Source organism: Eurytemora carolleeae, unplaced genomic scaffold (assembly GCF_000591075.1).
Source record: "Eurytemora carolleeae unplaced genomic scaffold, Eaff_2.0 scaffold1027, whole genome shotgun sequence".
NCBI lineage: Eukaryota > Metazoa > Arthropoda > Copepoda > Calanoida > Temoridae > Eurytemora > Eurytemora carolleeae.
Window position 1 is genome coordinate 24,056 of NW_019396930.1, and position 24,645 is coordinate 48,700.

A 24,645-nucleotide genomic window follows, 5' to 3' on the forward strand; every position below is an offset into this window, starting at 1 on the left:
TAAGTTATTAATGTTTGTCCTGCACTTTATATTTTTTCGTGAATATTTTGTTAAACATTAAGCGTTGTCATAAATTTATTAGCAAATGTATTTAAACAATATAAAAGTTACATAAAAATATAAATTATGGGAGTAAAGTGGTGCGAAGAGATTATAGATGAAGCTCAATAAAAATAATTGACATTTGAGTATTAAAGTTAAAACATGTTAGTACGGAATTATTTACAGCGATTTTCAGAAAAAAAAAATTAATATTAATTTCAATTTTGACGTGTTGGTCAAAAATCAAAATGAAGGGTTTTATAATTTCTTAGGTTCTTTTTAATTATTTTTAAATGTTACAGAAATAACACTTTTTAGGACTCTCTTGGTCACTATTTATCTTTATTAATGAGTAAAAATTAAAAAGAATAAATACCAAGAACTATAAGTTTTTAAAATTTCAAAAAATGTTTGTTTTCTGACAATAATATAAAATTGTAAAGTGATGGTTGTGTGTTCCTTAGTTCAGTTCTTAAATAGCATTACATTATATTCTGAATTTACTAGAAAAAAATGTGAATAAGAATTTAAACACCGACAATAAACATTTCAACAAGAAGTTAATTCTAAATATTCTTTTTAAATAAGCTAAGTCATGGGTTTACAGTATTATAAGACTTATTTAAAAAAGTAAATTTTTTTTCTTAATTACAGAAAAAAGATAAATATTGGATTACATAATTTTTCTGGTATAAAAGTATACTTTTGCACAATTTATCCAAATATTTTCTACCTTACATGTTAACAATTAAAGGAATGTGTTGTATAAAAACAAATAATTGTTTTAGACAAAAATGTGTTAAAGCTCAGTCACACTTAAGATTTCCAGCTAACGAAAACATGTGCGAAATTTCGCGAAAATTTTCTTTCATATTGGCAAACTTTTTTGCAAAAATGAATTTTTCGGAATTTTTTGGAAAGAAAAACAGCAAAATATCCGACAATTTCGCGAAAGAAAAAGTGCAAAAATTTCGCTATTATCTGTTTCGCGAAAAATTTCGTTCTCATTATTTGTTTTTATAGCGAAACAAATTAATTTTCGCATTTTTCTTAAAAACTGAATGTAAAAAAAATGCGAAATTTTTAGCGAAATAAAAGATTTCCCCATTGAACTAGTATTCCTAGTCACACTTCTATCTCTTCTAACTTTCCTCCACATCTATAAATTTCTGGCCGAGAATATGCGCGATTCGATTGAGATCATTCAAAGCAGTGTGCAACCTAGAAAATTAAATTATTTTAATCCTTTAAATCATTAAAGGGGATATTAACGTAATTTGAAGTGACTTTCCATATAAAGAATGCCAATTGCGATTTACAACGGTACCTCTACAGCTTTGCCTGACCAAGTAAAAATCAGATATCCATGTTTATAATTCTAAGTAGTGCTTAGGATCTATTTAAGTTTGATGCGGATCCGGATCTGGATCCTGGATCCGCACTGGAAAAAAATGGATCCGGATCCGGGTAATTTCTTTAAGATTTACTGAATTTTTTAACAAAAAATAATTTACAAATTTTTTTAACAAAAAATAATTTTCGAATTTTTTGTTTTATTTTTGTTTTATCCTAAAACTTGATGAACCATTCAGAAATGAGGAAATTTTTATTATCTCTTTTTTTTCAAAAGTTCAGATTTGGGTTTAAGGTGTAAAAAAGTTTTATTTTACACCTTGGATTCGGATACGTGGATCCACATATTTTTGCGGATCCAACGGATCCGGATCCTAAGCACTGATTCTAAGAATTGATTATTGTGTTTTTGGTTTCTCCACAAAAGTGGCTTTCGAATTTCTACTAAAGGAATTTTTGAATTTCTACTAAAGAAATTTTCGAATTTTTACCAAAGGAATTTTTGAATTTCTACTGAAGGAATTTTCGAATTTCTACTATAGGAATTTTCGAATTTCTACTAAAGGATTTTTTTAATTTCTACTAAAGGAATTTTCGAATTTCTACCAAAGGAATTTTCGAATTTCTACTAAAGGAATTTTCGAATTTCTACTAAAGGAATTTTCGAATTTCTACTGAAAGAATTTTCGAATTTCTACTAAAGGAATTTTTTTAATTTCTACTAAAGGAATTTTCGAATTTCTACCAAAGGAATTTTCGAATTTCTACTAAAGGAATTTTCGAATTTCTACTAAAGGAATTTTCGAATTTCTACTGAAAGAATTTTCGAATTTCTACTAAAGGAATATTCGAATTTCTACTTTAGGGATTTAGGAAAACCTCGAATGATTTTCAGAATTAAACACTTATTAAGAAAAACCACATTATTTATATTTTACATTCTTAATCAGATAAAGGTTTTCAGAGTACCAACGTACAACCCTCTTTAGATATAAGATCACTTGAAATGACGCTTACAGACAATCCCTGTAAAAATTTAATGTGTTAAAATTTGAATTTTTTGTACAAGAAGTTTTTTGAAAATTTCTTGCGAAGTTTGATAATTGTTTTGTTTCATTTCCGCGATAAAATATTTAATTTAAAGTGTGTTATTATTTTCAAAATATCTGAAAATTTCCTCGTTAAAAAAATCATACAAAAGAAAAAAGAATTGTTTTTATTAGATATACCTCGCTGCTATGGAGCATGCTCCCAGAACCCCCTCTGAAGCAACAAGGCTTTCAAAAAGTGAAAATAAAAAATATTTTCTTGTACTTTCCACGTCCTCCTTATTCTTCACATCAACACAATCCTAAGCAAAAAATATTAAGAACATTTTTAAATAAAATGAAAATAAAAATGTCTGTGCCCGGACTTTAACGAAAAGAAATTTGAAAGACAACTTAAAAATCTTCTTTTTTTGTGCAGAGAGGTGTTTAATAAGATAATATTTAAAATATTTAATTATTACTTTTAATGGTATTTAGCAGAGTATGCTCGTATTTACGGTTGTAGGCGATTATACCAATATAATGAAGACGACTTTTTTATTTAAGTTTTAATTATTTACAAGCTTTTTTCGAATTACAAGTTAAGAAGTAATTAAAGAGAAGCTTTTTAATTGACAGATTCTGTTCGTTTCCATGTTTTTAAACATTCATGCTGTTTAAAGATGGATATTAATCAAAATTTAAATCGACAGTCGTCTTCATTATATTGATATAATCGCCTACCACCGAGGTTAAAATTATAAAAAGAAAAAAGAAAAACTTAGATTTTTTAAAACTAATAACTTTTTCCAATGTTTAAGTTACCTGATTGAAAACCACAACAAGAAGAAGAAGATAAAGGGAAGGACGTGGAAGCCCAATTTGAGAAAAATAATCAAAAAAATTGAAAAGTTTTGTCAAATCATCTGTTAGGTCCGTATCAACCTAAATTCATTGAAACTATAATACGATTTTATACTGAATTTAGCAAGCTTAGAATATTGATTAAAATTTGACCTTTTTCTCTTTTAATACTTTTTTGTTGCTGGATGCGTTTTAAATGAAAAAGTACATGACGAAAATATTGTTGATTTAAAGATTGTCGAAATATAAGCAAAAACGTGATTTATCTTTATTCAGAGTGTTTAAATTCCACGGGCAACGCCGGGCATTTCAGCTAAAATAAATGTGGAGAAACAATTCCGGGAATAAAAAATGCGACGATCCAAAAGAATTTCGGAAACAAGGTCATTTTGCTCAAGATTTCGTGATTACAAATATAATTCTAGGAATATCAAAATATGTGAGAGATCCCCGGCTTTGTTGCTGGATGCGTTTTAAATGAAAAAGTACATGACGAAAATATTGTTGATTTAAAGATTGTCGAAATATAAGCAAAAACGTGATTTATGTTTATTCAGAGTGTTTAAATTCCACGGGCAACGCCGGGCATTTCAGCTAAAATAAATGTGGAGAAACAATTCCGGGAATAAAAAATGCGACGGGCAATTTCCTGAAAAAAAAACTATTTTCGGAACCAACTGTGTGATTATGACGAAATGTGAATTGTTTACAGTGACAACCATAAAACAATGGAATGGGAAGACGACATTACAGCAGTTCTTAATTGTATTTGATGTTCTTACAAATCAAATAGTTTTACCACACACTAATTTAGTTAAATGGGTCTGTTTCCACAGCAAAATTGCTGTGTCTCATACTCATTGGACTTTTTAAATTTGCAACTTTATTCTAAAAGTCGTCTTCCTATTTCAGAGTTTTTTGGCTGTATCCGGATATTGTCACTTCGGAGTTCGTATCTCCGCAATTTCTCTTTCCGGAAAGTGTTCTTTCCGTCTCTCTTATTCTCTTCATCTTTCCGGAATTTGTTCTGGCGGCACTGATGTATGCTACTTATTACTGAATTATAAATTACCTTGTTCAGTGCATCAGAGAGGCTAAAGACAACCCTACCATGGGGAACCTAATAGATTACAAAATTACTCAACATTTTGTAATTTATATATTTTTGTATTTTTATCTCTAATAATGATACAGGGTTACCCACAAAGGATTAGACTATAATAGCGATCCAAAACTCTTAGAGCATGACGATAAGAAATTTGATTTTGTTTTCTGTCTTCAATTTAGTCTTTCAGTGGTTTGCAAAAAGGTTTAAAGGGAAAGACCGGCTAGGTAACGTGGTTAAACTGAGACTGCACTGTTATGGAAAAAAGTTATGATTTATTTGATACCAATGAGACGTTTTTACAGTGTATGAATTATAAGTAACAGCGTGAATTCGTTTTGAAAAAGAAACGTGTTTAAACAGTTATTTAGTAACTCGAAATAAAAACATAAAAAAGATTATAGCCTTTAAAGTAATTTAATTTTAAGGAATAAGTTGAGAAAATTCCCTTGAAATTGCATAAAAGAACAAATTCTTTTACATTTACCTTAATTCCTTCTTTTGCTAAGAAGTTGAAATCTTGTTCTGTCAGTTTCCAGAGTACAGTGTGGGTACTGCTGTTGTATGCCTACACAGGAGAAAGGGGATATGGCCATGTGTCAACTTTCAAATTTTTATTTTTTTTTCAATCTGCCAACATTTAGAAAGTGAAAAATCTATTAAGTTATTCCAATTCTATGATAAAAAATAAACAAGAAAGTATTTATGAAGTATAAAAAAATATTTTTTTCAAAAAAAAAAGACAAGTTGAGAATCCAAAGAACTGTCTTGTCGATTCCGAATATAAAGCTGAAAGCAAGATATCCTAAAATTCGATGGTACTTAAAGTTTGGATCTTTTAAACGATTTAAATAAAAAAAATATTTTGGGGACAGCTTCTTCAGTTTAAGGAAATATCACCGGGTTAGGAAATTTAAATTATTAAATTTTCTAAAATTGATTCACTGCACCCAAATCGTGTTAGAAGTTTGAAAGTATTGTTGACTTTTAGAGCACTAGAAATTCAAGGCGCTTTGCGCCCTTCCTTCTAGGCTTTTAGGGCGCTTCGCACTCATCTTCTATTTAAATTGTGAATATGTTCTTTTTGTTTACATTTTAAAACAAAGAAGAAAATTTTTTTGTGGATTTCTAAAAAAAATTCGCGGATTTTCAAGAATTAATTTTTTTTTTATAAAATTAAAAACCTTTCAAACACATTTTTTTTTTTTTATCATTCATAAACCTTCCCTGTGGTCACGTGATGTCCCACAAAAAAATTGGGCCCGANAGACAGACAAGCCAAATTTATATATAGAAGGGCAAGATCGACGTGAATTTGTTTCTATAACGCCGTATTTTTCATGAAAGTGAAAGTTTAAACTACTAGAATATCAGGGCGCGTTGTGCCTATTTTCTATTGCAACTGCAAATTGTAACTTAATCTGTCAACGTTTTCTCTTCGATAAAAAATAATAAAGAATTTTGCGGATTTACAATTTTGTGTTCGTGGATTTTCAAAATTTTACGAATAGCAAAAAGTTTTTAGAACAACTTTCTGTATTTCTGAGTATCCATAAACCTTCCCTGGGATCATATAAGGTCCTAAAGAAAATTTGGGCCCGATCTGTTTAGCCGTTTTGACGTTTATTGGATACAAACACAGACAGACAAGCAAAGTTTTTTTAATGAAAGAATAACGTTACCTCAAATATTGAGAGCAGTGTAATCGTCATCAGATTTGATTCAAGTAGCTCAGTCTGGTCACTAAAAAGAAAATTGATCGTTATATCGATCATAAAACTAGAACATTCTGATTGTTATATCGAACTGTCCAGAAGAATTTCGGAAACAAGGTCATTTTGCTCAAGATTTCGTGATCACAAATATAATTCTAGGAATATCAAAATATGTGAGAGATCCCTGGCATTTTGTTCATAATTTATAACAAAACTATCATAATCGATAATCCAACAGCTTGTACTCAATGCGCTCCAATGTAATAGAAATGTCGTTGTCATAGCAGCAATGGACACTTAAAAATCAAATCCTTAAATGACGTAACTTTGGTGGAAGCTGAATTATCAACGTTGCTGGTGAGAGGGGGAAGGATTGCCTTCACTTTCTACAGCTGACAAGTGGAGAAAATCCTTCACCCTCTCATCAGCATGGGTTGTCACTTCATCTTCCGCCAATAAGCTTGATATATTCCATAGTCGTAAGTTTATATCAATTTCTCGAGATAGGAACATCAGATATAACTTTCATGGGTCGCGATCAAGAGCTAAAGTGATTAGCTTTCAGCCTAAACCCCCTTTCATTTTTCCTTTACAGTCCCTTTAAGGTTCCATTTGGTTTTTAATCATGAATTAGGTACTGCAATCGGTGATTTGGTAAAAAATAGTTTAAAGCCATAGAGATAATAACAATTATACTGTTCATGTTTAGAAAAGATAGAATAAGAAAGCTCCAAAGTAATTAATCAACCCTGTGCCACCCGCTTCAAGAAAAAAAAATATTCCTGAGTATATTGACAAGAAAATCATGCAATTGTCTTGTGTTATTATTCTGGACAATATGATTTTTGGTTCGGATTTTTATTGTTTTTTTTGTTAAAGGTTTTAATTCAAGATTTTTAACCCCAAACATAGTAGGTGATAACAAGTCATAGATTTAAACCGAAAACAAACAAAAAAATAAAAATCACAGCAAAAACATAATTTTAAAAATTATGAAACAAAACAGTTGGATATAAGAAACTTTTAAACCCAAGATCATGAACTTTTTATTTAGTACAGATAGTGGATAAAAATTCTCTCATAATTGAATAAAAAACATTTAAAACTTTGAAATATAAGAAAAATTTTTGAAAATAAATAAAAATGTTTTACCTGAGAGAAATCTTGTTAAACTCCTTGCTGTGCCGAAGCAGCATAATTGATTGATCAATCAATGTCTGCGCCAGATCACCTAATTGATTGATTGTTTGATTAATAGATATGTCTGATCACCTAATTGATTGATTAATTGATTGTTTAATAGATATGTCAGATAATCTAATTAATTGTTTGATTAATTGATGTGCCAGATCACCTAATTGATTGATTTATTAAGAGATATGTCAGATCACCTGATTGATTGACCAATTTATGGTTGCGTTAGATTACCTAATTATTAATTGTTTTGATTTACTTAATTGACTTGATTTTATTTTCAAATTTTTTTAATCAAATTTATCGTTTTATAATGTCAACTACACACAATAATAAGAATGTGTTTTAAATAAATAATATACTTTGTATGTCCTTACCTGATTTGAGTTTACCTAATCAGGCAAAAAGGTACCCTCGGATATCTGATAATACTGCATACTGAACATAATTTCAAGTTGAATCGTACTAGGGGAGGCTAACACTGTACAGGGGCGTATGAGAGGGGGGGGGGCTGGCCCCCCTTGAGGGAGGGGCACCCATATAAAAAATACTTTAAAATCTCACTTTTGCCCCTAACTAAAACAGTTTCATTAAAAGAGCTTAATCAATACTGCCTTCAGTGTAAATATATCTTTGATATCATTATTTATAATTATACAATATGTATCGTTTCTATGAAAATATAGATGTTTTTTAAGAAACGTCTCCCTCTCTATTTTCACCCATTGAAGCTTACACCACAGTATTAAGAGGAAGTGTCTGCTTAAGAAAATTACATAAATAATTTATTAACATTTGTTATATGAAAGTGTGTATATGATCGAATAGTTTACATGAGTTAAAAAAGGTATAAATATTTTTTCAAAAAGGGGTTTTTAAGGGGGGGGGCACAATGTTGCCAACGGGGGGCACAAAATAAACTTTTTGCGCACTGACGCGCGCAAAAAGTGCCCTACACAAATGCTCACGTACGCCCCTGACACTGTAAAATAGCTATTATCTTCATTAATAATATTGTTTATTGTTTATCAATTCTAAATGTCCCTGAGTTAAAAGGTAGAAATTTTCTCGAATGATTAAGTTGACGTTCTAAAATTCATAATTATTAACAAAAGAATCGATTTAATGATTTTTCAGACCCAGTGGGCCTCATAAAAATGTGGAATAAGAAGACGTTTGTTGGAAAAAAATGTGCAGTATACACAGACCCTGTTCACTGTTTTCTTCAAAACAGCCTGATATACACATAAGATTGTTTAAATGTCGTCTTCCAGTTCCACAGTTTGATGGAGTCTACTTAATAAAATTGTGCATGAAAAAAAAGTGAAATATCAACCCATTAATATTGTTCAAATTTTTCTACAAAAACAATTATGCCTATTTGAAAGCTCTTGACCATTGCTTGAGTTTCTTGAATTTCCATAAATCTGTCCAGTTCTCTGTCCTCTACACGATCTGATCCTACTGAACCTAAACATAAATCTGTCCAGTTCTCTGTCCTCTACACGATCTGATCCTACTGAACCTAAACATAAGTCTGTCCATTTCTCTGTCCTCTACACGATCTGATCCTACTAAACCTAAACATAAATCTGTAAAGTTCTCTGTCCTCTACACGATCTGATCCTACTGAACCTAAACATAAATCTGTCCAGTTCTCTGTCCTCTACACGATCTTATCCTACTGAACCTAAACAAGGAGCAATCTATAAATACACACTTTGCTTGTCTGTCTGTCTGCTTGTTTATAACCAATAAACGTCAAAACGGCTGAACTGATATGGGGGAAAAAAGAAAAATCTGGCAAAATTTAAAAATGAGAGCAAAAGTTAAAAGCTGAAATTATAAGCGCCATAAAAGCCTGTAAAATAAAATCACTTTTTCTTGAAATCTTGATTGAGAAACTCAGCAGAGCCAAGGGAATGTGCATAGCTTGGTTTAAAAATTTGACTGTGTTTAAGACTTCTATAGAGAAAGTTCAGTTTCCAATGAACTCTAGGTTCTTAAGCTTATCATAAAGAGCAAATTCATAACAAAAATGTATTAAATAAGTAAAGTTTGCATGTTTAAAAAAGTAATAAAAAAGTATATTGTTTGAAAAAAGCAATGAAGAAAGTACTTATGTATCAAGAGCAATAATCTAAGTTTACTTGAATATTAAAAAGAGATTTTCTCTATAAACAGGGGCATTAAATAAAGTATTCTTAATATGTCAAAAAAAGCAATAAGTTAAGTTTACCTGGGTCAAAAAGAGCAATAAGTTAAGTTTACCTGTGTCAAAAAGAGCAATAAGTTAAGTTTACCTGTGTCAAAAAGAGCAATAAGTTAAGTTTACCTGTGTCAAAAAGAGCAATGAAGAGAGCTCTACCAATCCTATTTTGCTCTTCGTAAGACTTCTCCCCATCAATTAGAACACTTAGATCCTCACTAGTTACTTCACTGTCCTGCACATAAAGTTATTTATCCAGAGGCAGAATTTAAAGAATTTAAGCCGGCGCTCAATTGAAACCAGTTTTTGGAAGATTTAAGCCCGGCTCAAATTCATTAAATTCGTACACAGATCTTTCATCCTGACTAGGGACTAGGGGTTTCCAGCAAACAAAAGGTTTCGCGAAGAAATGCGAAAATTTTCGGTCGCATTTCGCGAGAACAAAATAATGTAAGCATTTTTTTGCGCGAAAATGCGAAATGCGAAAATTTCGCGAAAATGCCAAAATTTCGTGAAAACCATGAATTTTATAGCTGCAACACTTAATTGCTGAAAATAACAAGTCAAGGAAGTAAAATTTTATAACGTTTCTTGGAAGTATGGATAGTTATTAAGCAGACTGAATTTAAAATATTCCGAATTATTTTGGTTCTTCCCGTAGTAGATTTTATTTTGTGTTTTAAAGAAGAAAGATCTTAACGGTCGAGAAAGTATTTTCAAGCAAATCTATGAATTGTCTGATGTCTCCTAGTCGTTCTTAAATCTATATTTATATTTTGTGTTAATCCATTAATTGGGCTCGCGGATAAATCCCCTCTTTGAAAATGAGTCTGATATTCTCAAAATTTAGTCTTTTTTGATGAATTTTCGTAACTTTTTTCGCTAAAATTTTGTTTTAAAAGATTCTGTATTTTTCGCGAAATTTTCGGGGTTTTTTTTCATAATTTCCATTTTTTCGCGAAATTTTCGCATTTTTTTACGCGAAATGTTCGAATTTTTACGCGAATTTTTGGAAATGTCAGGACTAGGAAAATTGTGTGGTTATTGTTTCAAGAATCATATATGTGAAAGTAGGTTGACGACTGAATGTCACAATTAAATCAAAAGTTCAAAGACGACTGGGTCAACTTTATATGCAACTACGGTTTACAGCGAAATGGGGAAATCGTTTCGCATTAATTTTTGCATTTTTTCGCATTCGCGGTCGCTGGAAACCCTAGTGGCAACACACAGGCCTTGGATTTAATCTTAATAACTCAATTCTACCTTTTTGCGTAGAACTTTAAACTAAAGCGCTCCTTTGTGTTAAGCTTTACTTTTAAAAATTAGATTAATTAAATCCCTTATCATTTATTTCATTTATTAGTCCATTTATCCTTTGTATCACTAATTCATCATTAATTCATCATTAATTCATCATTAATTCATCAATTAAAGATGGCAATGCTCAATTCACAATGTTACCCTTGAAACCACAATTGAAAATTAACAGTTTTCAAAATTTAAACATTGGTATCTAATTATTAACTTGGTCAGCCAACGCTTTTCAGGGTATGGTTGTGAATCAGGATATTGCCATGTACGCTTCCTTCAAACTAGGCGTACAAACCCTTTAAAATATTTTTTTTAACTTGCCTGTAATTCCTCCATTGTATTTGGATTATCTACCTCTTCTTCGTCGCCAGGGTTTGAAACTCTTAAATAAGTTTAATAATTACAATAATTTTAATAAATATTACAATTCAAACAATTACATCAATATCAATAAATTTACTTCTCGTTTTCGTGCCATATTTATCCAGATCAAGGGGATGGTTTATAAAAACTTCTATTCCTCTTAATTACTCCATCACACATTTACTCTCACACTTTAATTACAATTTCACTAACTCCTCACGTGCACTCTCACATACTCACTCCTTAACTGTCCCAATCACTCATTCAGTAACTCTCTCAATCACTCACTCAATAACTCTCTCAATCACTCACTCAAACTTAGTTACTATTCCTGCATATGCTTGCTGAGTTACTCATTCACTAACTCACCCTCTCACTCATATACTAACTCACTCACACATGATTGACTTACTCACGTACATATTCACTCTCTAAAACTTACTGAATAACTCACTTAGATTAAATTCAAATATGACAACGCCCCGAAGCGCTGAGAATTTCAACAACTTACATGCACAAATATACATAAATATATGTTTATGCCTGAACTGATGCCTTTAAATTGATAAATTGCATGATTGCTTATCTTTGGTAAATAGATAGTAAATCTATGAATTAGTAAGATGAATAAGATCGGAAAGAGAATTTACATTATAACTTTATATGATAAAGCTCTTCGCTCATATACATTTGTATATCTGTAACTCATAAGTACCCTGGGGGTAACAGAAGCTAAAAAAGTCAATATTTTATTTTTCAAGAATAAAATTTTGTTTATTTAATTCCACGGGCAACACCGGGCATTTAGCTGGCTATGTTGCAAGAGTATGTATCTCAGAAAATATTACAATCCATTGAGTTCTATAAAATATAGAAAAAATCCGTCTAAATTGATAAAAAAAAATGGAAAATTAAAAAAATTAGATTAAGAATCCCGAAAGATATGACAATTCTTAAAAATGTCTAGATAAGCTAACACAAGCCAAAGAAACTATAAACTTAGTACCATTAAACGCTTTACTAAAGATATTAACGTGCTTATATTAAAGGGTACACTAAAAATGCAGTACAATCTTACAAAAAGATATTAACGTGCTTATATTAAAGAGTACACTAACAATGCAGTAAAATCTTACAAAAAGATATTAACGTGCTTATCAAAGAGTACACTAACAATACAGTACAATCTTACAAAAAGATATTAACGTGCTTATTAAAGAGTACACTAACAATGCAGTACAATCTTACAAAAAGATATTAACGTGCTCATTGAAGAGTACACTAACAATGCAGTACAATCTTACAAAAAGATATTAACGTGCTTATTAAAGAGTACACTAACAATACAGTACAATCTTACAAAAGGATATTAACGTGCTTATCAAAAAGTACACTAAGAATACAGTACAATCTTACAAAAAGATATTAACGTGCTTAATAAAGAGTACACTAACAATACAGTATAATCTTACAAAAAGATATTAACGTGCTTATTAGAGAGTACACTAACAATGCAGTACAATCCTACGTGCAGATATACAGTGCATTGCAATATAGAGATAAAATATATAATATATAGACGTGCACATTGTTCTATTAAAATTTTATTTGTGCACATTAGAATGCACATTGCACATAAGTATAACCATACATTGTGTGAACCACTTCATATTAATACGTTGTAATCTGCAAATAATATTTTTACATTGGTATGCTTATATTGTCCAAATAGTAACGAGCATCTACAGATAACCAATTTGCACGTTGATAAAGATTTATTGTGCAAATATGAATGTGCATATTATTTATATATGCATATTATTTATATATGCATATTTGCTTCGATTTTCCAAAAGACTAATACTGAAATCTTTCAAAACAGTATAAGTTAGATTAAAGTAAACTATGCAACATTTCTAACAATTGTTTTTGGTTCTTTTTTTGCATATACAGGGTTTTTCACGAAACATTACAGTTGGTAAATAGTTCAGTATTTCTTCTTCCAGAATTTTTAAGTTGTTTACTAGGAAAGACAATAATAAAAATATCATATAGGAGTCATATTATAGTGAAATATCATATAGGAGTCATATTATAGTGAAATATCATATAGGAGTCATATTACAGTGAAATATCATATAGGAGTCATATTATAGTGAAATATCATATAGGAGTCATATTATAGTGAAATATCATATTATAGTGAAATTAATTTCAAAGTTTAATATATTGAGCAAAGGATTTTTTAACAAAATAAACTGTTAAAAGGCTTTAGTATCTAATACAGTGTATGGAAGACGACATTAAAAACTATTTACCAACTGTCATGTTTCATGGGACACCCTGTATCTTCTTTCATTATAACTATTTGGCCTAGTGTAAGGAAAGCAATTTTGAAGCAACCTTACCAAATTTTTGGAACATTTAAAAATTTTTGGCCATCACTATTGCAACCCAGCTATTCTTTAAAAAAGGCCCTGAACATATTTAGATGTATATTTGCCATTGCCACAATTGCAAACATTTCATATTTAAAAGGACTGTATGCATCATTTCAAGTGACCTTCCATGCAGAGATACAATTTCACAAATTCACAACGGTACCCTTGAATCAATGATGTGGAAAATATTGTCGTTTTTCTAGGTTTAAAAGTTTTATTTCTGAAACCACATTTGAATTTTATCATCTTTTAAATTTATAAACATTGATATCTAATTCATACTTGATCAAACAAAGATTTTAAGGGTACCCTTGTGAATAGTGAGTTACCATCTTTCCATGGAGGGTCATTTGAAATTACCTTACATGGTCCCTTTAAAAGGAAAAACAAAGACGACATTTATTTCCCAGAATGGTTCCGACTGTGGTTTAAGTAAATATTATTGTGCACGCACCTATTTCTGCTCCTTGGTCCAAACCTTCTAGTACACTGCTCATCTGAGAGAACTAGACCCGGTTTCATTCCCGCGGAGACACATTTACGATACCTTTAATAACATTGCAATTATTAATTCTAGATTCTTTTGAATACTACTACAACAAAAAGTATAATCATTTTATAATATTTTAAATTATATCGATTTAGAAGATATATAATATTTTAAGATTAAAAAATCATATTGTTTTCTTTTCTTTTAATTTATCAAAAATAATTGATATCTTGCGGCAAACAAAAAAGATTATTGAAAGAAGGTATTTGATAAAATCTACCAAAACTGATCAAAATTTTTAATAGATTAATAAAAAATATGTTTGAATAATCTATTTCATTGAAACATAAGTTTATAAAAGAATAACTTTCTTCGAAAAAAAACGAATCTTATCACAAATTGTATTGTAACAGGTGAAGATAAAAAAAAACTCAAGAATAGACACGCAGCCCACCCATACACCCAAAAATATCTATCTATCTACACCCAGTGTACACTTTAAAAACAGATTCCTCCATACATTGAAGAGTAAATGTTGTTTTAGAGAATTTCATTCCGACATCGTGAAAATGTTATTTAATAGATATTACAACGTTTAATCTGCAATAAAGTTATGTCCTATTTAGAAAAGAATTATTACAAATTCAAAATGTCGGAGGAAATCCTCAAAAATGAAAACAGAATTGGCGGATTCTTAAAATTTGTGTTCGGAGATTTGTGTCCGTTATTGGATGGTATTTATGCGATAAGTCGAGACTAATCTGACTTATCCTGAACCTCTCCTAACTAGAAGTTTTCAGGGGCGCAGAAGAATTTGTATGGAAGAATGGATTTTAGAAAATTTCAAAGCTAAATTTTGAAAGGGTTGGGTATAGTACTTACAGTGTAAGTTAAAAAACGACTTTCAATCATAATATAAATTTTCGATTCGTATCCAAGTGATTAGTGTTTTATTAGTGATTTATAAACAAGTCCCAACAGTACCCATATATTAGCTGCAATATATGCGATGCAAGTTCCTCTTTAAAATTTAAAACATATTAATCTTCATATTCTACGACAAGAACCAGAAAACTGTGAATATGAAGACGACATTCAAATAAATTAAGTTTTATATTGTTACAAAGCAAGTTGTTTTATGAATATGCGGGAAGAGTTCCATATAATCATTTAATTAAAAAACTAAATATCTGTAACATTCCATTATCAGAAAGTGAAGAATACGACATTTGATGAATTCTTACGATGTATTCGTTATTAAGGGTTTCACTGTAGTAAATCAATTATTTAATCAAATGTTTCTGTTAACACTGCAAACTGGCTGTGCCTCGTGACCATTAGGCTATATGAGGTCATGACTTGATTCTAAAGTTAGGACTTCCTATTCCAGAGTTTTCTGGTTCTTACTGTATACAAAAAAGAGTTAATAATCTTACACATAATTCATAAATTTTCGTGGCATTGTTGAAAGATGCATCATTTTTCTGGCAATTTAAAGGACTTTTGCGCAGTGCTTAGGATCTGGATCCGTTGGATCGTAATATGTTGGCTTCCTGGATCCAGATTCGCAAAAATATGCAGATTCAAGGATCCGGATCCAATTGGGTCAACAGCAACAAAAAACTGCAAAAAAATAATTTGCTCTCAAACCCCAAATTTGAACTGTTGAAAAAAAGAGATTATCAAAAAATTTCCATTTCTATCTTAGGTTCAGTTTTAGCATAAAAATAAGCAAAAACAAGGGGAGCAAATTCTTAAATTATCAAATATAAAAAATCAGTAAATCTTAAAGAAATGTTCAAGACCTGAATTCGGACCCGGATTCGGATCCGGATCAAAATCAAATGGATCCTAAGCACTGCGCGCACTGAAACTGAGACTGACCTGCATGCTTGACAGCTGCGTCGGTTCCCAAGGCTGACATCACACAGGTTACTTCCATTCCGACATTTATATTTATTCGCCTTAAAATAATTATTCAAACTTTTCAAACTTATGAATGTTAAAAAGGCAATAATTGTTTAATTTAAATTTTAAGAAAAATTAGCCTCGATTTTCTTTTGTTGCAGTTTAATATAAAAGTGCAGATAAACGTCCGGCATCTTCTCCATTTTCATCTGTTAAATCAATGTAGCGCTTTAAAATTCCGTTTACAGTCCCTTTAAAATTTAAAATCCAATGTTAACAAACAAACAATGTTAACAAACAAACAATGTTAACAAACAAACAATGTTAACAAAAAAAACACAGAAAATTGTAAAATTGGAAACCGAGTTTTGAAAAATCAAAAATTAAGCAATATGCTGCTTTATCTAGGAATAAACCCAACCTTAACTGGGTTTTGTAAAAACTAAGAATATCTTAAATTGTGCTTCTAATGCTTAGATTACAGATAAGTTAAGACTTAAAAATGTTCTGTCAAAAAACAGTAAATTATTGACCATCATGTGCAATGTGTACTTTGCTTTTTTCGCCAAAATATTTTTGGTCGTTTTAAAAATACTAATATTGTTTCCCTTGACGGAAACTTTTATTGAACTCCCTTTCAGGCTGAAAGGGACTGACAAAATTCATACCGAGGGATTATCTAAATTCCACTCTAATATATATTCTATTCTCAATGTTGATGTTGCAAAACTATATTTTTCTTTCAAATGATTTTAACTCTATAAAAGAAACAATAGTGCAAAGCTGCTGGTTCTTCAATAACATCTCTCTCTCTGCAATTGTCTCTATTCGTCTCAATTTTTTTATTTTGTTAATCGTTACCAATATATCTCTTGTTGTTTTCTTCTGCACATTTTATAAAATTGAAGAAAGAAAAAAATCAAAATGTACATATGGATGATATATATATATAAAGTTTAATGCCATTTGTTCTGTATCATTTTGAACAATAAATAGATTTGAATAATAATAATAATATTCTATTCTCTTTGAATAAATCCATAATATGTAATAAAAAAAATCAATAAATACCTTTGATGTGTTAACAACTCTTCTGAAGAAAGCTTTACAAGAATAGCAACACATTCCTCCGTAGTGAAAATGGGCTATGGCAACATCTTTACACACTGGGCAATCTATAACAGACAATATGGTAACATCTTTACACATTGAGCAATCTATAACAGACAATATGGCAACATCTTTACACACCAAGCAATCTATAACAGACAATATGGCAACATCTTTACACACTGGGCAATCTATAACAGACAATATGGCAACATCTTTACACACCAAGCAATCTATCAGACAATATGGCAACATCTTTAAACACCAAGCAATCTATCAGACAATATGGCAACATCTTTACACACTGGGCAATATATAACAGACAATATGGCAACTTCTTTACACACCAAGCAATCTATAACAGACAATATGGCAACATCTTTACACACCAAGCAATCTGTAACAGAAAATATGGCAACATCTTTACTGCACTGGGCAATCTGTAACAGACAATATGGCAACATCTTTACACACTCGGCAATCTGTAACAGATAATATGGCAACATTTTTACACACTGGGCAATCAGTAACAAACAATGGCAATATGAACCAGATAAAGGCAATAAAATACCAAAAAATACTAAAATAGGCAGTTTAAAAAATGAAAAATATCAAACAGATAAAGGCAATATATGATAGAACACAAGGGACAACCTAGGTATAACAGACAATGGCAATTAAAAACAGATGAAGACAAACAAATTATACAATGTTAATTTTATAACAGTCGCTGGCAACATAATTGATAAGCACTGGCAATACAAAACAGATAAGAGCAATTTATGAACACAATGGGCAATCTATAAAAAAAATTACACAACAAGAAATCTAAAACAAACGATGGCAAAAAGATTGATTAGAACACTACAGCAATGGATATAAAGTAAAAAGTATCTTTCCGATCTGGGCAATAGAAACCAAACAATAGCAGCAACATCAACATGCAGAAATCTGGATTACGCAAAAAATAGAATTCATTTTAAAATATTAGTTATAGTTAGTAAATTAAAGTTACGTTTGCACAGACACTTGTTTCTGTGGGAGGTCCAATTTTATGACAATCAACAATAAATAATGTAGGCACCCCNCCTATTTGTTTTCCACACTTAGCTCATGTGCATTTAAATCTGAGCTGAACCGACCTTTTACGGTTCTAGTTTGTACTACCCCGCCCGGTACTCCAACTGCTCTGAGAGGCATGCATACGGCAGGGGTCAATACAGTCGGCCTAGCTCAGTAGGCATGACTAGCTGGTGCAACCATGTTGACGCGGTCTGACTTTAGGCTACATCCGGTTAAATTTACAATCACTAAAGCAGCAATTTTGCGTGTTACCTATTGTTGACTTATTAGCAGACTCTGGACTAGGAACAGCAGTTGGCTCTTCTTGATCTTCTTCCCTCTCCTTTCCAGCATCTTTATTCTTCTCTTTTTCCTTACTCTTTAAAGGAACTGCTGTTCATTTCAAATGTTATGTCCGATTCACAACGGTACCTTTTAAACCAGATCAATGATGATGAAGACAATTTTAATTGTGATTTTTGATAATTGTAAACAGACGTGTGACTTGCGGATTACAGCAGCAGAGATAAATAGAAAGGAATTGACATATTTCAACACTTTTCAAAAAGGAAAGTAACGATATCTTGCTAATTTTACCTAGATCAAGGATCAAAGGGTACTGTTGTGATTGGGACTAAATTCATTAAATGAAGACACTATAGACAGTCCCTCTAAACTTTCCTTAGCTTTACTCACACTCTTCCTCTTTGGTGCTTCTTTCTCATTTCCTTTCCTTGCTTCTTTCTCATTTCCTTTCTTTGCTTCTTTCCTCATTTCAGGACTTTTATCTTTTATCTTTTCAGTTGTATTTTCTCCTTCTCCCTCTCCAGTTCTTTTTCTTCCTTTGCTTTCCGGGGATTTGGGCAAAGGAGGTACAGAGGGACATCTTTAAAAGATTAAAGAAAATTAGCTTCTATTTAAAAAACCGCATTTTTAAGATTTAAAGGGAGTGTTCGCGAAAATTGAAAGGGGGTATGGCTGGTATCTAATTGAATTCGATATGAATCACTACTCAGGAGAAAAGGGTTTGACACTCATACCAAAGAACGATGGACCCTTACAAATTCATAGAGTTGCATTATGCCACTTCGTAAATAGTTCAATTGAACTTTATATTAATCGCTTTATATATTACAACCTATAAATGTCGAATTCTATTAGATGCATTTGTTTAAAGTAGATATTTCATAATATTTTTATTTTATTTTTATATCCGATGTAATTGATTTTTGGACGTTAGGGGTCTCTCCCAAGCGGAATTTCGAAAATGTTGAGAGCAGAGACACCTAGCGGCCAAATAATAGTCTTTTGAAGTAAATTGTTAAATTTTTATTCGATATTTAGGTTTAAATGGGAAAATGATATGTAAAGAACCTTGAATAAGGGTGNTATATCGAGACTTACAATGAATATATATTGTAAACCAACCTATCACTTGAGATATTCTTCTGAAGTTGTGACATTGGTGACTTCAATATATCAACTCGAACTTTTAGCCTGAAAATATATAAATATAATAAAAACTAGATGGAGTTCTCGGCGTTGCCCATGGTTTATCCCCGCTCGATATTAAATCATGATTGCGCCTGGTATTTCAAAATGTCGAAACTTTTTTAGCCCATGGCACCCCTATCTCTAGATGCCCCATAAATCAGACTATTTCGTCTAGCTACATCGAACATACAATATATATGAGCGAAGAGCTTTATTATACAAATTTAATATTTCATCTAAAGATCTAAATCAACTTTAATCTTTAACATTTCATCTAAAGATTTTAATCAACTTGAATCTTTAATATTTCATCTAAAGATTTTAATCAACTTGAATCTTTAATCTACAAAGCTTAATTAACTTCAATGCTTAATCTACAGAGCTTAATAAACTTGAATCTTTAATCTATAGAGATTAATAAACTTGAATCTTTAATCTACAGAGCTTAATTAACTTGAATCTTTAATCTACAGAGCTTAATCAACTTGAATCTTTAATTTACAGAGCTTAATCAACTTGAATCTTTAATTTACAGAGCATAATCAACTTGCATTTTTAATCTACAGAGCTTAATAAACTTGCATTTTTAAACTGAGCTAAAAGAATCGAACCTTAAACTTTAGAAAACATATTTTTACCTTGAATTTTGCAATAATGGCGAATTTATACTTTTTTCAGCATTTAGTCTGCAAAATACAAAAAATTGAAAATAACTATTTGTAAAGTTTAAAACTGTTTTATTCGAAAATGCATTATTAATAAATTATGGAAAAAAATCAAAACAAACAAAAATATCTTTCAAATATTGCTTTTAACTGATGTAAGTTTAGACATATTTTTAAATATTTAGTTGTGATTGCATTTGGTTTTCAGAAAAAAGTTTTTTTTTTAAAAGTTAAAATTTTACTGATTGAAAACATTAATGCTACCTCTGTTCCGGATTCAGCTCTGACGGAAGACGACCTGCAGAACTATTCTGAAAATTTAAAAAAATGATATTTTACCGTCTATTGATCAACCTCTTAACTGACCTTGGGACATTTAAGTAAAAAATAATCCCGCATTTCCATCACAAAAGAAGATAACATTGTGTACACTGTACGTCTACTGTTTCAGGAAATTGAAATTTCATCGACCAATTTGGCGGCACAAAACATCCTTGGGTAAAGTAAACTTCCATTAAAGGGACCGTTCACTTATTTGGGTAATTTCAGGGTAAACTGAACTGCCTATTCGCTCTTGATTGATAATAGTCTTACTTTTCAAAGACAACTGTGGCCGGAGAAAAAGCCGATTTTTCGTTCAGAATTTGAGCGGAAAGGACCGGTCCCTCTCTATACACACTATTTGATGTTTTTTTTCAGTAACAGCAGCCCAATAACATTTAAATTTATTATATTTAAATGTCATTATGTGTTCGTTATTATGAACTAAAATATGAAAACTTTTGATATTTGAGTTAGCAAGAAATTTACGTTTTTCGTATTAAAACATGTAAAATACCCAGCGGGAATAGGGTTAAATATAACTGAGTCCTCCTAAAGGAATTTAGTCTATGCCACAAACTCTGATTTTCTTATCCCTGTTTCTTTGAAACCCAATGTCGAAGTCCTTTGATATTTCAAACTGTGAATTATGTTAGATCAAATAATGTAAGTTAGAAATTTTAAAACCAGGTTCAGGGATTAGCTGTATTTCTTTCTTGAACGTGAAAAAATGTTTTTTTTAACAAAAAAAAAATAAAACAAGCGTATAAAAAACTTTTAATGAATTTTCACCTGATTTGGGAGGTTTTCTTCCGCTTTCCTTTTCACCCCTAAGAAAGAAAAAGTACAGAAAAACAGGAAAGACTAATTTTTTATATTTTATTTATATATAGTGATAACCATTAAACTTTGGAATGGAACGACGACATTTAGACTCAAGATATTACTTTACATAGTCATTTGAATATGAGACATAGAAATGGTGCAATGTGAACAGACCTATATTACTTAATAAGTGATTTAAGTTACAAGTATAACTATTTTCTTTGTAACAATTTCAAATACAATTAATTTTTGCTCTAATGTCGTCTTTCTATTCCACTGTTTTCTGGTTCTCAGCGTATTTTCATTTTTACACGTATCTGTTCTAAATTGTTTATATTAATTTAAAGAATTGACACATTTCATAAGCAATAACTTAGAACAAAATAAAAATTATTAAGCATATTTTATTTTTTTCATTATTAAAGGTTTTTTTTTCAGACCTCGGGTTGAAGAAGAGATTTCATCATTTTTAGATTTCAAATAATCAGCTGGCAATCTTTGAAGGCTGATGGATGGATTACTCATTGATGCATAAATTGATCGCTGATCAATCATCAATGGATGGACAGCTCTCGGATCGCTGATCGTAGGGTGAACTTCTCTCGGATCGCTAATTGCAGGATGGATTAACCTTGGATCGCTGATACCGGGATGGATAAATCTTGGATCACTGACTACTGGATGGATTGCTCTTGGATCGCTGATTGCTGGATGAATTGCTCTTGGATCGCTGATTACTCTCATATCGCTGATTGCAGAATGGATTGTTCTTGGATCGCTGACTGCTGGATTGATTGCTCTTGGATCGCTGATTGGTTGATGAATGCTGGATGCATGATGAACTTGATGACTAAAAGTAGGAAACCCTGAATAGAAAAAAGAAAAATTATTTTGCTGCAGATACGATTGCTTGAAATATAATTATCAGAAATACAGAAATATAATCTGAGAATAACTCTAGCAAGAGTTATTTTAGTCAAATATGGGCGTATACCATAGATAAAGGGGGAGGGTTGCATGTACAGAGGAATATAATTATACAGGGAGGGGGGGATATATATAGGGGAAGAAATATTCGTCCATATGTTAGTTGTCAACAAATATATAAATAAGTTGCATTAATTCTAGTTTCTATGATTAATTCCTTTTTTACCTTGACTTGATTTGACTGATTGGTGCAGGGTGAGCCGGGGCAAATTTGGCAAGGAGGCGGGAAGGGGCGGGACTTGACTTAGTGCCCCGCCCCTAGGAGTAAAGGCGGGGAAGGGCGGGGCCTGACTAAGTGCCCGGCCCCTAGGAGTAGACTGGGGATACTGATGCAGGGTGTGTAGATAGTTTGGCGGGATAGAGTAACCTAAACAAATAATCTTTGATTTCAGCGAAAAAGACAAAATTTCAATGTATGTCTGAGTACTTGTGTGTTTGTCCGATCATAACTCATGACACCTTGACAATATGCTTCAAATTTTAATTGGGGAACTCAGTATAACCACGTTAAAATTCTTAGCTAGGTTTAAAAGGTCTTAATAGAGTGAGTTGACTCTAAAAGTGAAAGTTTAGTTTCCAGGTAAAGCTGGGTTCCAGGTTCCTCAGAAGCTATTGCAGTAGTAAAAACTATTTAATCCACTGGCAACATCTCGGATAATATGAAACATTAATTTGAAAAAATATTAAATTTTTAATTTTGTGTTGCTTGAATGTATAGCTAACAGCTTATCTCTTAATTTAATTAAAAATAGAAAAATATAAAAATATAAAAATATAAAGCACCATTTCTAATTTAAGAATATTATTATAAAAGACGCAATTGTTCGTAAAAAATAAGCTGCATGGGTTCAAACGTTTTCAAAACTTAAAACTTTTCAATTTTACATAACATTTTTTAATAAATATTTTAGATAAAATCTTTTCCATATATTGGCTTGTAGTCCTTGCAGTCAAACAATTTTGTTGTCAAACCATCAAATCAAAGTCTAATATTTGTAACAGATCCAACCTATTTTTTTTATTACTTTTTTCGTAATATTTGAGTCCGGAACAACCCTCTTTTCCAAGGTTTAAAAATTTGTAATAAAAAAAATGTTTTAAAATAATTTAATCATTAAAATTAAAAACTAAGTATTAAAATATTCACCATGTTTGTATTTGAAGCCATGTACAGGATCAACATCATCTAATAAACAAACAAATATAATTTATGTACATTGTACAGTACGAAAACTCAAAGTGCAGAGACCGTAGAGAATAGAATATATAGAGAGGAATTTACTAGAAAAAAGTGTAAAACGGCCATTTTGTTGTACTGTTTCCATACTGCAGGTGTACTTCACNGAAAATAATAATAATAATAATAATAAAAATAATAATAGTACAAAAATACATGCATTCATAATTATTTGATAAAAACAATATACCACAGTAGGGTGGAATAAAATATATTTATTCAAATATATGAGTACAAATCTGGAGTATACAGAGTACAAATCTTGAGTAAATAGAGTACAAATCTGGAGTATGACAGAGAACAAATCTTATTCATCATATTATTAAATTTTACTAGCTCGGGAACCCAGGTTACTAAAAGTTGCTCCCGCCGTTTACCCGCACTTATTTACAGGGAAACGAAATTTTCGCTTTTAAATTCTATATAAGTAAACCCACTCAACTTAGAATTTCAAAACCAAGCTTAGAACATTTCCGTGGATCTCCCGGTTATCCAATCAAAATTTGAGGCAAATCGGTTCACGGGTTCCTGAGTTATGATCGGACAAACAAACAGACAAACAGTGATTACAACTTTATATTTATAGATAATAATGTATTGTATATCATATGTTATATATTATATATTTTAAATCATAAATTAAATACTTTTGCATTGTATTTTTGATATCATTATAATATTATATATTAAATAATTATAAATAATAAAATGATTATTAAAGCATTGTATATAAAACATCATTTTACATTGGATAAATCGTATACAAGATATTATTGTATATTGTATATGTTTGTATGGAGGAATCCGTGAAATTATTGTATGAAGTGTACAGTGTACACTCTGCATAGTGATCAGCTGACGACTATTCTAAGCTTTAGCTGGGTCCGAGGGATTCTACAAGCAGTGGGGAGGAAGGGG

The 24,645-nt window shown here is 30.9% G+C and overlaps 2 protein-coding genes across 2 annotated transcripts; both read right to left on the minus strand.

The window, feature by feature from the left end:
* Positions 1–149: 149 nt before the first annotated feature.
* LOC111710241 (uncharacterized) lies at positions 150–7,625 on the minus strand. The gene is made up of 7 exons (XM_023484305.1): positions 7,260–7,625; positions 6,075–6,135; positions 4,880–4,960; positions 4,360–4,407; positions 3,249–3,368; positions 2,625–2,746; positions 150–1,263 (listed from the first exon to the last, which is right to left on the minus strand). Exons 1-7 carry the CDS (start codon positions 7,301–7,303, stop codon positions 1,185–1,187), a joined length of 555 nt encoding a protein of 184 aa, XP_023340073.1. The 5' UTR covers positions 7,304–7,625; the 3' UTR covers positions 150–1,184.
* Positions 7,626–8,288: 663 nt separating this feature from the next.
* On the minus strand, positions 8,289–23,591 carry LOC111710243 (uncharacterized). Its single transcript, XM_023484306.1, has 16 exons — positions 23,516–23,591; positions 22,657–22,857; positions 21,944–22,369; positions 21,471–21,508; positions 20,622–20,668; positions 20,331–20,378; positions 19,627–19,695; positions 18,880–19,084; positions 18,472–18,577; positions 17,098–17,201; positions 16,003–16,082; positions 14,083–14,175; positions 11,146–11,206; positions 9,637–9,745; positions 8,679–8,771; positions 8,289–8,390 (listed from the first exon to the last, which is right to left on the minus strand). The coding sequence occupies exons 3-16, from the start codon at positions 22,245–22,247 to the stop codon at positions 8,320–8,322; spliced, it is 1,428 nt and encodes a 475-aa protein (XP_023340074.1). The 5' UTR covers positions 22,248–22,369; positions 22,657–22,857; positions 23,516–23,591; the 3' UTR covers positions 8,289–8,319.
* Between the last annotated feature and the right edge of the window lie 1,054 nt (positions 23,592–24,645).

Coding starts and splice junctions, on each gene's coding strand:
- LOC111710241 (XM_023484305.1), bottom strand. CDS start 7,303: ATGCTGCTTCGGCACAGCAAGGAGTTTAACAAGATTTCTCTCAG. Junction 2,747..3,248: donor TTGTTGTGGTTTTCAATCAG/GTAACTTAAACA, acceptor TTTTTTGCTTAG/GATTGTGTTGATGTGAAGAA. Junction 1,264..2,624: donor GCATGCTCCATAGCAGCGAG/GTATATCTAATA, acceptor TTAATTTTCTAG/GTTGCACACTGCTTTGAATG.
- LOC111710243 (XM_023484306.1), bottom strand. CDS start 22,247: ATGAGAGTAATCAGCGATCCAAGAGCAATTCATCCAGCAATCAGCGAT. Junction 20,669..21,470: donor AAGAAAACCTCCCAAATCAG/GTGAAAATTCAT, acceptor TTAAATTTTCAG/AATAGTTCTGCAGGTCGTCT. Junction 18,578..18,879: donor AGAGTGTGAGTAAAGCTAAG/GAAAGTTTAGAG, acceptor GTTCCTTTAAAG/AGTAAGGAAAAAGAGAAGAA.